Source organism: Convolutriloba macropyga, chromosome 6, assembly GCF_964194025.1.
Source record: "Convolutriloba macropyga chromosome 6, txConMacr16.3, whole genome shotgun sequence".
Lineage (NCBI taxonomy): Eukaryota > Metazoa > Xenacoelomorpha > Acoela > Convolutidae > Convolutriloba > Convolutriloba macropyga.
Window position 1 is genome coordinate 36997075 of NC_134473.1, and position 11707 is coordinate 37008781.

At 38.7% G+C, this 11707-nt stretch overlaps 1 protein-coding gene across 1 annotated transcript; it reads left to right on the forward strand.

Moving 5' to 3' along the window:
- Positions 1 to 8651: 8651 nt before the first annotated feature.
- On the forward strand, positions 8652 to 10733 carry LOC142341305 (uncharacterized). The gene is made up of 2 exons (XM_075392228.1): positions 8652 to 9986; positions 10725 to 10733. The coding sequence occupies exons 1-2, from the start codon at positions 8652 to 8654 to the stop codon at positions 10731 to 10733; spliced, it is 1344 nt and encodes a 447-aa protein (XP_075248343.1).
- The last annotated feature ends 974 nt before the right edge of the window (positions 10734 to 11707 follow it).

Here is an 11707-nt window from a genome sequence, read left to right on the forward strand (position 1 = left end):
AGCGGTTGTCAGTTTTGATAATTCCACTTGACTTAAAGTAGTTACTAGACCACTAAGACTACTTTTGGAGCCCAATTTTTTGGGTTACAGACGCTACCCAGAAGGACGATTTTTTTGGGGGGGTGTCAGACGTTACCCCTTGAGGATTTTTTTTCTACTACGGTTTCAGACGTCACCGTCGCTGATCGCCCGAGGTTTCAGACGTCACCTCCAGAAGTCCTGTTCCCCGGTGAGATCAATCCAAAAATCAGTGTTTTTTACAGGTCAAAAAAGAGAAAAAAAAGACAAAACCTGAAATTTTTCCATTTTTATCAAAATTTCACTGCTTTTTTAGGCAAATTTTTTGATGCATACTTGCCGAAATTGATTTAACGCAATGACAACTTCTTAGTGCAAGAAATTGTTCCTAAAAACGAAAATTGTCGAGAAAAACCTTTTTGAAAACAGAAACTCAAAAAACGTTCATTAAGTTCTTAGCCTGATATTCTTATAGAATCAACTTTTAATAGTTCAACCTCACTTTTGAACTTATTGTTAATGAACCAGAAAGGTCATTAATTGTAAAAATTCAATTAGCTATTCAGAAACGAAAATTGTCGAGAAAAACGTTTTTGAAAACAGAAATTCAAAAAACGTTCATCAAATTTTTAGCCTGATATTGTCATAGAGTCTACTTTTAATAGTTCAACCTCACTTTTGAACTTGTTGTTAATGAGCCAGAAAGGTCATTAATTGGATAAATTCAATTAGCTATTCAGAAACGAAAGTTGACGAAAAATTCGTTTGTGACAACAGAAATCCAAAAAACTTTCTTCAATTTCTTAGCCTGATATTCTTATAGAATCAACTTTTAATAGTTCAACCTCACTTTTGAACTTATTGTTAATGAACCAGAAAGGTCATTAATTGTAAAAATTCAATTAGCTATTCAGAAACGAAAATTGTCGAGAAAAACGTTTTTGAAAACAGAAATTCAAAAAACGTTCATCAAATTTTTAGCCTGATATTGTCATAGAGTCTACTTTTAATAGTTCAACCTCACTTTTGAACTTGTTGTTAATGAGCCAGAAAGGTCATTAATTGGATAAATTCAATTAGCTATTCAGAAACGAAAGTTGACGAAAAATTCGTTTGTGACAACAGAAATCCAAAAAACTTTCTTCAATTTCTTGGCCTGATATTCTTATATAATCTTTATTCCATAGTTCAAAGTCACTTTTGAGCTAGTTGTGACAGAACCAAGAAGGTCATTACTTGGATAACATCCTTCAGTTTTTACAAAAAACGAAAATTGACGAAAAAAAAACGTTTTTGGCCAGATAAAATCAAAAAGCGTTCTTTTTAAACTGCCTGCTTCATTCTATTATGGAAAATTATCAAAATCCAAAAAACGTCCCTTAAATTCTCCTGTGAATTTTTTGTTCTCAACAGAAATTAGCGAAAAAAACTTCATTTGTCAAAAATAACTGAAAAAATCTTGCCATACCCAGCAAAAAACAAAAAAGAGCAAAAAATTGATGAATGCATATGCGATGAGCGTGTTCTAGGTACAAACGTGTGATTGTGTCTTTCGCATGCAGAATAATTGGACACTTTTCTATTTCAAGTGAATCAGGAGCAAATTGAAGTCTTCCACATGAACGGAGTATACCGTTTTGATCGAGGATTGGGTTCAAAGACCGTAGTTTGCATTTACTGTGGGGCTTGAGGCCCCTTTTTAATGATGAAACTGCCGTGTGAAATGAGTTCTCTTGAGAATTTCTGATCAAGTGCTTCCGAGATAGATCAATGTCATCGGTTGTGTACTGTTGTTTGCTGTCACGAAGTTTCATTGCTCTGAACAGTAAGTTAAAGACAGTGGCTAAGGTGAGTAGCATTTTCGTCCAAGACGAAAAACGTGCTGGGTCTATGATTGGCTCTGGAACATTTGAAGCTGTATGTGCTGTGGTTGCTACGACAGCTGGTTTCGAAGGTACAGCCTGGTTACTGATTTGCTCTGATGATGACAGAAACTCTGGAGGTTGCAACCATTTGAGAGATATTTCACGTGGATCTAGGCCACGAGTGCCATGGTCGGCTGGATTGTTCAATGTGGAAATATGTCTCCATTGTTTTGTTTTGGTTGATGCTGCAATTTCTCTGAGTCGGTTCGCAATATATACAGGTTGTTTTTTGGAAGATGCAATCCAATCAAGGACTACCTGACTATCAGTTCAGAATTGAGTTTTGTTAATTGCGAAAGAGGATTCTTTCACGATTGTAGAATGTAGCCTAACTCCAATTACTGCAGCTTCGAGTTCAAGTTTGGGTACGCTTGTTTGCTTTAATGGAGCAACTTTACATTTTCCAATCAGGAAACAACCTTCTGTTATCTCTGAATGGTTGTGTGTTATTCGCAGGTACGCTACGGCTGCCATTGCAGCTGTTGAGGCATCAACAAATATGTGTAATTCAGCACTACTCTCAGAGTAACGAAGACTTGTTAGTGTTCTGGTAAGATGTACTTCAGGCATTTCGAAGTATGAATCTAGTATTTTCTGAAGTCTTCTGCGTATTTGTATGGGTAGTGGTTCATCCCACTTTTTCCCAAAATTCCAAATTTCTTGAAACGTATTTTGAAACGGATTGTCAAAGGTGACAGTATGCCGAGGGGGTCAAATATCGAGCATACAAGGCTAAAGATTTTCCTCTGAGTATACTCAATTGCGTCCGTTGAAAAATCGGTTAGCGGTTTCATAATGAGGGTGTCACTTTTCAGATTCCACTTCTGCCCAAGGACTCTGACAATTTCACTTTTTTCTTCAATGTCATGTGTTGGTATGTTTTTCAGAACATCGGGTTCATTAGAAACAAATTTTGTGAGTCGGAAGCCACCTTCCTGGAGACTCTGAATCGTTTGCTGAACTGTTTTAGTGGCATTCGTTACCGTATCATGGGACTGGATGTAATCATCCATATAAAAGTGACTTTTGACGGCTCTGACTGCTTCGGGATATTTATCTCCGTTTTTATTAACGCAATGATTCAAAACATAAATTGCGCAGGATGGGGAGCAGGTAGCGCCAAAAATTAGTCTTGTAAACTGATACTGTTGGATTTCATCGTCGTTTATCCACAGGAAACGAAGGGCTGACTGGTCAGTTTGGTTGATAGCAATTTGCATGAACATGCCTTCGATGTCCGCGAGGACTGCAATTTGATTTTCACGAAAGCGCATAAGGACTCCTAGTAGGCTATTAAGTAGGTCAGGACCTGTTAACAAGTTGCTGTTTAGTGATTGTCCGCAGATTTTAGAGGCAGCGTTTGCGACGCGCCGAACCTTGCTGGGCTTGTTAGGATTCTCAACTGGGTGATGTGGGAGATACCAGATTCGATCCGGTGGTGGATCTTGCATCTCAACTGGTTTAACGTAGTTTTTCTCCAAGTCAGTTTGCAGAGTTTTCATATAATTATCACGAAGTTGAGGATTACGCTCGAGTCGCCTATTCAAGCTTTTGACTTGACTGAGGGCGGAAAAATAATTATTTTCCAAATTTGGGTTTTCTTTCCAAGGCAATTTAATTTTAAATCTTTGTCCATTGAAATTAATTGAGTCTTTCATTATCTGGAAAAATTTTTGATCAAGAGGAGACGAAGGCTTGCTGTCTGGTTGAATTCCTTCGGATTCAATTCTCCAGAACTGTTGAACTAGTTCGTCTAGCTCGGGTTCGTCCATTCGATTTCTTGAAACTTGAAAGACGAAGGCTTTGTTTGTTAGATTGGAGGATTTAGGATGGTTGTTTGTGCAACAATTTTCGTATTCACCGGCTAGTGTCCAACCTAATTTAGTTTTGACACCAAACGGTTGATGTTGATTTCCTTGAATGACATGAGTGGGATAGGTGAATGCAAAGGCGTTAACACCAAGGAGGGCGCCGATTTTGCCATCGGCAATATAAGGAAAGTGAATATGGCGTAGGTTGTTAAATGCATCGCAAATTTGATTCAATTGGAAAACATTTGCGGCACTGACATTTAAAGATGGTGTGCTGTATGCTCGAGAGAGTTCAAAGGAAATTTCTGATGATTTGTAAGGAGTAATGGTGACTGGCATATTTATTTTAGAGAGAGTCATGTTATTTTCAGTGTTAAGGAACTGAAGAGGAACTGATTGTTGAGATTCGCAAGGAAGCTCAAGATATTCTGAAATGGCATCGAGAACAAAATTATATTGACTACCAGGATCAATTAAGGCATATGTATCGAAGGCTTTATTTCCTTTCAGAAAGGAAACGGGGATGAGTTGAAGCTGCTCATACCAGTTTTTTGGTGCATCGGGACTCTGGTTGATGCTAAAAGACTGATTGGTACTGCTTCCATTTAGGTTTCGTCTTTGAGGGTTGGTTTGGTTTTGAACGTTGAAGGATTGCCCGTAGCGGCTGTTTGAATTCTTATTCTGCAGGCCTTTTGTCTGAGAATTATTGATCGTATTTTCAACCGCTGTCTTGTTGTTTGACGAAACAGTAGGCTGAGGTTTTTGTGCGTTTTCTGTTGAATAAACTGCTGTTGGTCGTTTGATTTGTTTTGCTGGGTCATGCAATGTTGTATGATGAAAACCACTGCATACTTGGCATCGTTTAGTTGACGGACATGTCTGTTTGTGGTGTTTATTGCTAAGACAATTTGTACACAAACTGTTTTTGCTAACAATGCTGTATCTCTCACTAGGAGGACAAAGCTGGTATTCAGGGCAAACTGCAAGGCTGTGATTACTTTTGCATTTTTCGCAAGATCTGTTTGCGTTGAAACTCTTCGGAGAAGAATTGGTTGACTGCGGCTGCAGACTCTGTTGCAATTGATGCTTTTGGTTCCTGTCCTGATTATCAACTAGAGAGTTTAAAGGTTGTGATGTAAAGTTTCTGTTAGCTGTACCAGCGTTGAAGTTTGAGCTTCCAAACTTTTTCGAATTGGGGAATGTGTTTCTTATGGGGTTTTCCCGGTTAACTTTATCATAAACTTGAGCTTGAAGCTCTAACCACTGTTGGAATTCTGCAAGTGATGGGTCTGAGCGGAACTGAGTGAGACAGTGCTCGGTCCACTTGAGGATGAGGTTGTGTGGAACCTTTTCTTTGGCTTTTTTCAGTAGCGTTGTTGATTGAAGGTTTGCTATAAATCCAAGGTACTGGAATGCCTGAACAAGTCTTTTCAAAAAGGACGAAAAGGCAATAAAACTTTGCTTGTTCTGATGATTGACTTGCCAATTTTCTAGTTGGTTGATAAAGGCATTAACCACGATGGTTCGGTCACCGAAGTGATTTATCAGCTCGTTTAAGGCTGTCTGGTAATACGACGGGTCGCAAGAATACGCGTGTATCAAGTCTTTGGCTTTTCCTGACACAGAATTCTGTAGATACGTTATTCGGTGTGTATCTGTGATTGATGTGTTATGGTGGATCATACTGTAGAAATTGTTAATCCATTCATGGCAGTGCAGAGGATCTCCATTAAAAGTTTGTAACTTTAGTGGAGGTAATTTAATAGAATGTTTATAATCAAGATTAGTCAATTGTGTAACGGGGTTGAAATTAGCATTTGATGCACTGGCGTGTGAGTTGTTCACAATTAAATTGCTGGGCTCTTTGTTTGAGTGAAAAATCTGGTCTTGTTTTGCGTTGCTCTGTGTCTGTGAGTCAACGAAATTTGGTACATTTGCAACAAAGGGCATTGAAGATGCTGGAAAGTCAGGGGCAGTTTGATTTTGATAATTTTGCAAATTGTTAGGCAAAACTGTTGGTTGTGAGCGAAGTTGGGCCACAGGTTTTTCGTTCGTTTGTTTCTGAGTGTAACTTTGAGTAGGAAGTGATGAAAATTGCATAGCAGTTTTATTAGGAAACTGATTGTGGTTTTGTGGAAACAAACTGTTATTAAGCTGCTGAAACAGTTGAGGATTCTGCTGTTCAGAAGGGAGAACAACATTTTTTTGTTGGGCTACTTTCTCAGCATGCGTGGCATATGTGTACTGCGGATTTTGTAATTGAATGTTTCCCGCAACAACACTTGATTGATTTTTTGTTGGCTGCGGGCAACTATTCGCATTTGTTGGAAATTGAGTGGGGTACTGCCTTCCCGAGTTAAAGTTCTTGCTTGGGCTGCAATCAGTTTCTTGAGCAAAAGCTTGCAATGAATGCTGTTGAATAACAGGATTTGATTTGCCTTTGTTATATCTAGCAATTTGTTCCTTTTGGGTATCATGACAAGCTTGATTTGGTGTTTGAAATATGAATCTATTTTCAGTCACTGGTTTTGAGAAAAAATGCTCAGTAATGCTGACCTTAGGGATATTTGACGCACAATATTCCGATTTAGCTGTAATACTGTCGCTTGAAATGCTCAGGTTAGTTATAGGCGGCAACAGGTTTATCAAATGGTTTTCATTTGCTTCACTGTTGTCGATAGTGATCGGGGCTGTGTGGAGAGTGTAGGGTGGCAAGCTTGTTTGGTTATTAGGGTTGATAGTGGCATATTGAATGTCACCAATTGCACTATTAAAGACAAGTGTATCATGGGCTTGTGTGAAAGGATTGTGAACGTGGTTATCAGTTCCTGTAAAATTATGTTCTTGCTGACTGATTTCCAAGTTTTGCATTTCTGTTGGTCTTTGGTGAGCGCCAAGAACACCTTCGAAGTTTATTTGTGGAACACTTGACAGTTGCAGAAAAAGTGTTGGTCTTCCTGGTCGAGGTGGGATAGCGGGAGGCTGAATTGGGTTGGCTGGGCTGCTTTTCTGTTGTTCCAGGTTACATGGGAGCTGTTTGTCTTCATTGATGTCTATTGAGACGGGCGTAGATTGGTGAGATCGGTTTTCTCTGCTTGAGATCATGCTGATATCATCTCTGATCCGTTGGGAGGACTGGCTCAAATGACCATCATCGTCCACAAGATCAACTTGCGACTGCAGTTCGTTAAGACGGTTGATTAGTTTGGTTTGTCTGCTCAGAATTGATGTTGCTGTATTCTGATGAGGCTGTTGCTTCATCACGTTCTGCGACATCTCCTTGAGTTCCTTTTCGTTTGCTCTGGTTCGTTCAATCAGCAGAGACAAGGATCGAAAACTCTTTCTTTGCTGAATGGTTTTTTCCAAAAGGTCGAGCTGGTTTTTCATGGCCATTTCTGTCGCTTTAAACATGTTGATGGCAAATTGGCATTCAGAAGTGATCTGCTTAGACATCTTGCTGCTTGGTGTGTTCTGTTGACCGCGTTTGTTGCTGTTGTAGACGTGACGTTGAAATTCTTTATTGAAGGTAAAAAACGGCTTAAAGAACCGGAGCGACGCAAATTTTGATGTAAAAGTTGTCTAAGGTTTGAATGCTAATGATGCTAGTTTCTTCTTGTTCAAAAATTCAGCGACGCAACTTTTCTCAACAACAGATGTCCTAGGGTGTGTATTTTGCTTGCTAAATCTAGCTTTTTAGCACTAAAAACAAATTTAAATTTTTTCCGAACGTTCGCGCGCTTTAGTCGACTTTTGTTCAACAGACCCAAATAATTGCTTGTTTTTTATTAAAAAAAAACACAAGTTTTGCTTAAATAGCTGGCTTTGACTGTTTCAACTAATGTGTTTGGCTACTCTGATTGACAGGAAACTTGTGCTTTGCTACAATTATGCAGTTGAAACGATATTAGACCAGAACCCGTATAATTGTTACATTAAATTAATTTTTTCTTGTAAAATTTTAAACCTGATAAAAGTTCTCAACAAATAGCTAATGATCCACCACCAGACCTGAGAACTACCGGAAAAATTCACTTATTTCCCTAACCCTAACCGTAAAACCTTAGCGAATAAAATCTGACAGACCTTTCCGTAAATTTATAGGAAGCAAATTTCTTTTTGTTTCTTTTCAAGGAGTTCTTTTTCTGAGGGCTAAAACCTGAGAACTTGTTTTAAATGCGATGCGTGTAGGCAACAAGGGATACGAGAAGAACACAAAAGGTTGAAGAACTGTAATAGACCACAAGAAGCTTGAAAACTTTGTAGAAATTGTAACTTTCTTCTTTTCTGAAAACTTTTCTTTCCTCCAACTCTGTGTTAATTTGAGTGATCTCGTGGTGCTTTTAGTGCCCTCCAAAACCATGACACTAGACCAAGGTTTCGCATATGGCTAGATGTTCAACGAATTGATTGAGATGACGTCTGAGATCTCTTTGTGAAAAGGAATCCGTTTTGATGTTGAACAAAAAATCAAAGATTGGTAACTTCTGAAACCGTTATTTTCTTCTTCTTAGTATGGTAACGTCTGAAACTATAGGGCTAAGGGACTTCGCAGACGGCAACGTCTGAGACCGTGGACTTCTGCAAAAAATAGGTTTCTTTCAAAAAACAATTTGTATATATTGCGAACCGACTCAGAGAAATTGCAGCATCAACCAAAACAAAACAATGGAGACATATTTCCACATTGAACAATCCAGCCGACCATGGCACTCGTGGCCTAGATCCACGTGAAATATCTCTCAAATGGTTGCAACCTCCAGAGTTTCTGTCATCATCAGAGCAAATCAGTAACCAGGCTGTACCTTCGAAACCAGCTGTCGTAGCAACCACAGCACATACAGCTTCAAATGTTCCAGAGCCAATCATAGACCCAGCACGTTTTTCGTCTTGGACGAAAATGCTACTCACCTTAGCCACTGTCTTTAACTTACTGTTCAGAGCAATGAAACTTCGTGACAGCAAACAACAGTACACAACCGATGACATTGATCTATCTCGGAAGCACTTGATCAGAAATTCTCAAGAGAACTCATTTCACACGGCAGTTTCATCATTAAAAAGGGGCCTCAAGCCCCACAGTAAATGCAAACTACGGTCTTTGAACCCAATCCTCGATCAAAACGGTATACTCCGTTCATGTGGAAGACTTCAATTTGCTCCTGATTCACTTGAAATAGAAAAGTGTCCAATTATTCTGCATGCGAATGACACAATCACACGTTTGTACCTAGAACACGCTCATCGCATATGCATTCATCAGGGAACAGAACCCGTCAAAGCGTTTGTTCAGCAACGATACCACGTATTTGGCTTGCGAAAGTGTCTACTTAGCCTAAAGTTTTGCTGTTTTTTATGCAGAAGATTTAATGCAGAGAACATACAACCGATCATGGCTCCTCTTCCCGCTTTCCGCTTCCCATCAGCCGCAACACAATTCCCGTTTTCCAATAGTGGTGTCGACTTCTTTGGACCATTTTATATAGAGGACACAAAAGGAAATCTTGAAAAACATTATGGTTTGATTTTCACGTGCTTGATCACGAGAGCAGTCCACCTTGAAAGCTGCCCAGATCTCAACACCGGTACTTTCCTAAATGCATTTCGACGTTTCACCAGTAGACGATGTCAACCAGAACTGCTGTACAGTGATAATGGAAAGACATTCATCGGAGCGTCAGAAGAGCTGAAGAAAAGTGTAAAGAGCCTTGACAACGACAAAATTTACAAGGCTCTTGCTGCTACAAACACGACTTGGAAATTCAACCCGCCCTATGGCCCCCACTTTGGCGGTGTTTGGGAGCGCTTGATACAGACAGCGAAAAAAACGCTGCTGATCATTCTAGGCTCAAAACGACTCTCACTTGACGTATTCCAAACAATACTGGCAGAGAGCGAAGCCATCTTGAATTCAAGACCTCTCACAAATGTCGCTGATCTTCCCGATAACGAGATGCCTCTCACACCTAACCACTTCTTGATTAGTCGTCCATTCAACTCTCTGCCACCAGGAAAATTTGACAGCCAGACTCCAGCCAGCTTCAGGACATGGCGAAATCTGCAACAGATGATGAACCACTTCTGGAAGCGACTTGTCAAAGAATACCTACCGACACTACTCAAGAGATCAAAATGGAATGAGAACAACCAGTCGCCACTTAAAGTTAATGATGTTGTCTGGATCCTGAAAGACATGACTCCTCGTGGAATTTGGCCTCTTGGGCGTGTGTTGGAGGTGTACCCTGGACGAGATGGACAACACCGTGTGGTGAAGGTAAAAACGGCTTACGGTACGTTCGTTCGCCCCGTTTCCGCACTCGCACGCGTTTTGGCTGATTAGCCACGTTTTTATAGTTTTTTTTCACGTAACGGTTTCTAGGCAACTTGGGTTACCCGCTCTTCGACGACATGTCCAAACGTGTTGCTGGCCCCTTGTTCTGCTTGGAGCTTGTTGTGAAACAATCAAGTCAAGCGCATGAAAACTTGACTCAAGTCCTTGAACAAGTTGAAAACGGTTACCCGCAAATATGTAATCATCAAAAAAACTGTAACAAAAACCTTTACTCAATAAAATCTTTTGACTAGAGAACTTGTTCCCATATATATATATATATATATATATATATATATATATATATATATATATATATATATATATATATATATATATATATATATATATATATATATAGAACACCTTTTATCAGCTGAAAATTGAGTTAACTCTGTATAAAATGAAAAACGTAGAAATTGGAAAATATCTTTCTCTAAACTTAACCATGAAAAATACTTCGATTTGAGAACTCCACTCAGAAATCATAAATCTAAGCATTTTTTTAATCCTTTGCTCAAGGTACTAAAGAACTCAAAATAAACACGAATCTAAAGCGGTTGTCAGTTTTGATAATTCCACTTGACTTAAAGTAGTGGCTTATGATTACTGATTTTATAATTTTTGGTTTATATCTTGTAGAATTTGTAGTTTGGTGAAACGGGTTTCCTATACACTATGTAAACGCTTGCTAAATTGCCGCCTTAATCAGCAAAGCATTTGTTTTTCAGCTCAAACTCATGTACTTGAACTGGTATACCAGAAGTTAGAAAACAGCAAAGGATTTAGCTTCTCATCTTAGGGATTTTGTAAATATCGGAATTATTCTGAAAATAGCCTCATCATGATAAAGTTCTCAGCAGAAATCCGTCTTTCAATTAAAATTGCTTCCATATGCCGAATAAGGGCCGTTACCCAGTTCTGTTGCCTCTTTTGTCTCCAAATAAAAATTCAAATTAACATTGAGAACGAAAAAAAGATAGACAAACTGAAGGCACGCATTATTTTGTATTACAAAGACAGCGATAACGTATAATGTCTCTTTTAACAACGATTTTGCCCAAAGTAATAACTGAATGTCGTAAAACCGACAAAATTCAGATCTTTTTTAGATTTACTCAATTTTACCCGCCAGAAAAAATTTTTTGCAAAGTTAAATAGTTAAATCAATTGTTCTATGCCTGACGGGTTTATCGTAAAACTACCCGTTTAAATAATGCAAATTTTGCAAAATTTTCTGCTTTTTCCTAATGTTTCCAAATCAAGTTACCCAAAAACGAAACACCTCATCCTTTATGAATTTCATGCAAGTGGCTGTTATCAAAACGCATAGAGTTCAAAGAGAACATCCTCAGGGTTGAAATTCGTAAAGACATTTTGTCAGCTAAAACATTTGTTAAATTTTTATATATTGAAAAACTTAAACCTTGGAACATTTTCTTTCTCTTAATACAACTTTGAAAAAATCCACGCCCGTGAAGTTAACAACACCACGCCCGACACCAAACTTGAGTTAAACTTGAGCTAAACAAAAATGAAATCTTAATTCTGTTTGCAACTCTTTTGCCACGCCTTTGAATTTAAACTTTTTCGTGTTTTCTCAAAGGTGCTACAGAACTCAAAAT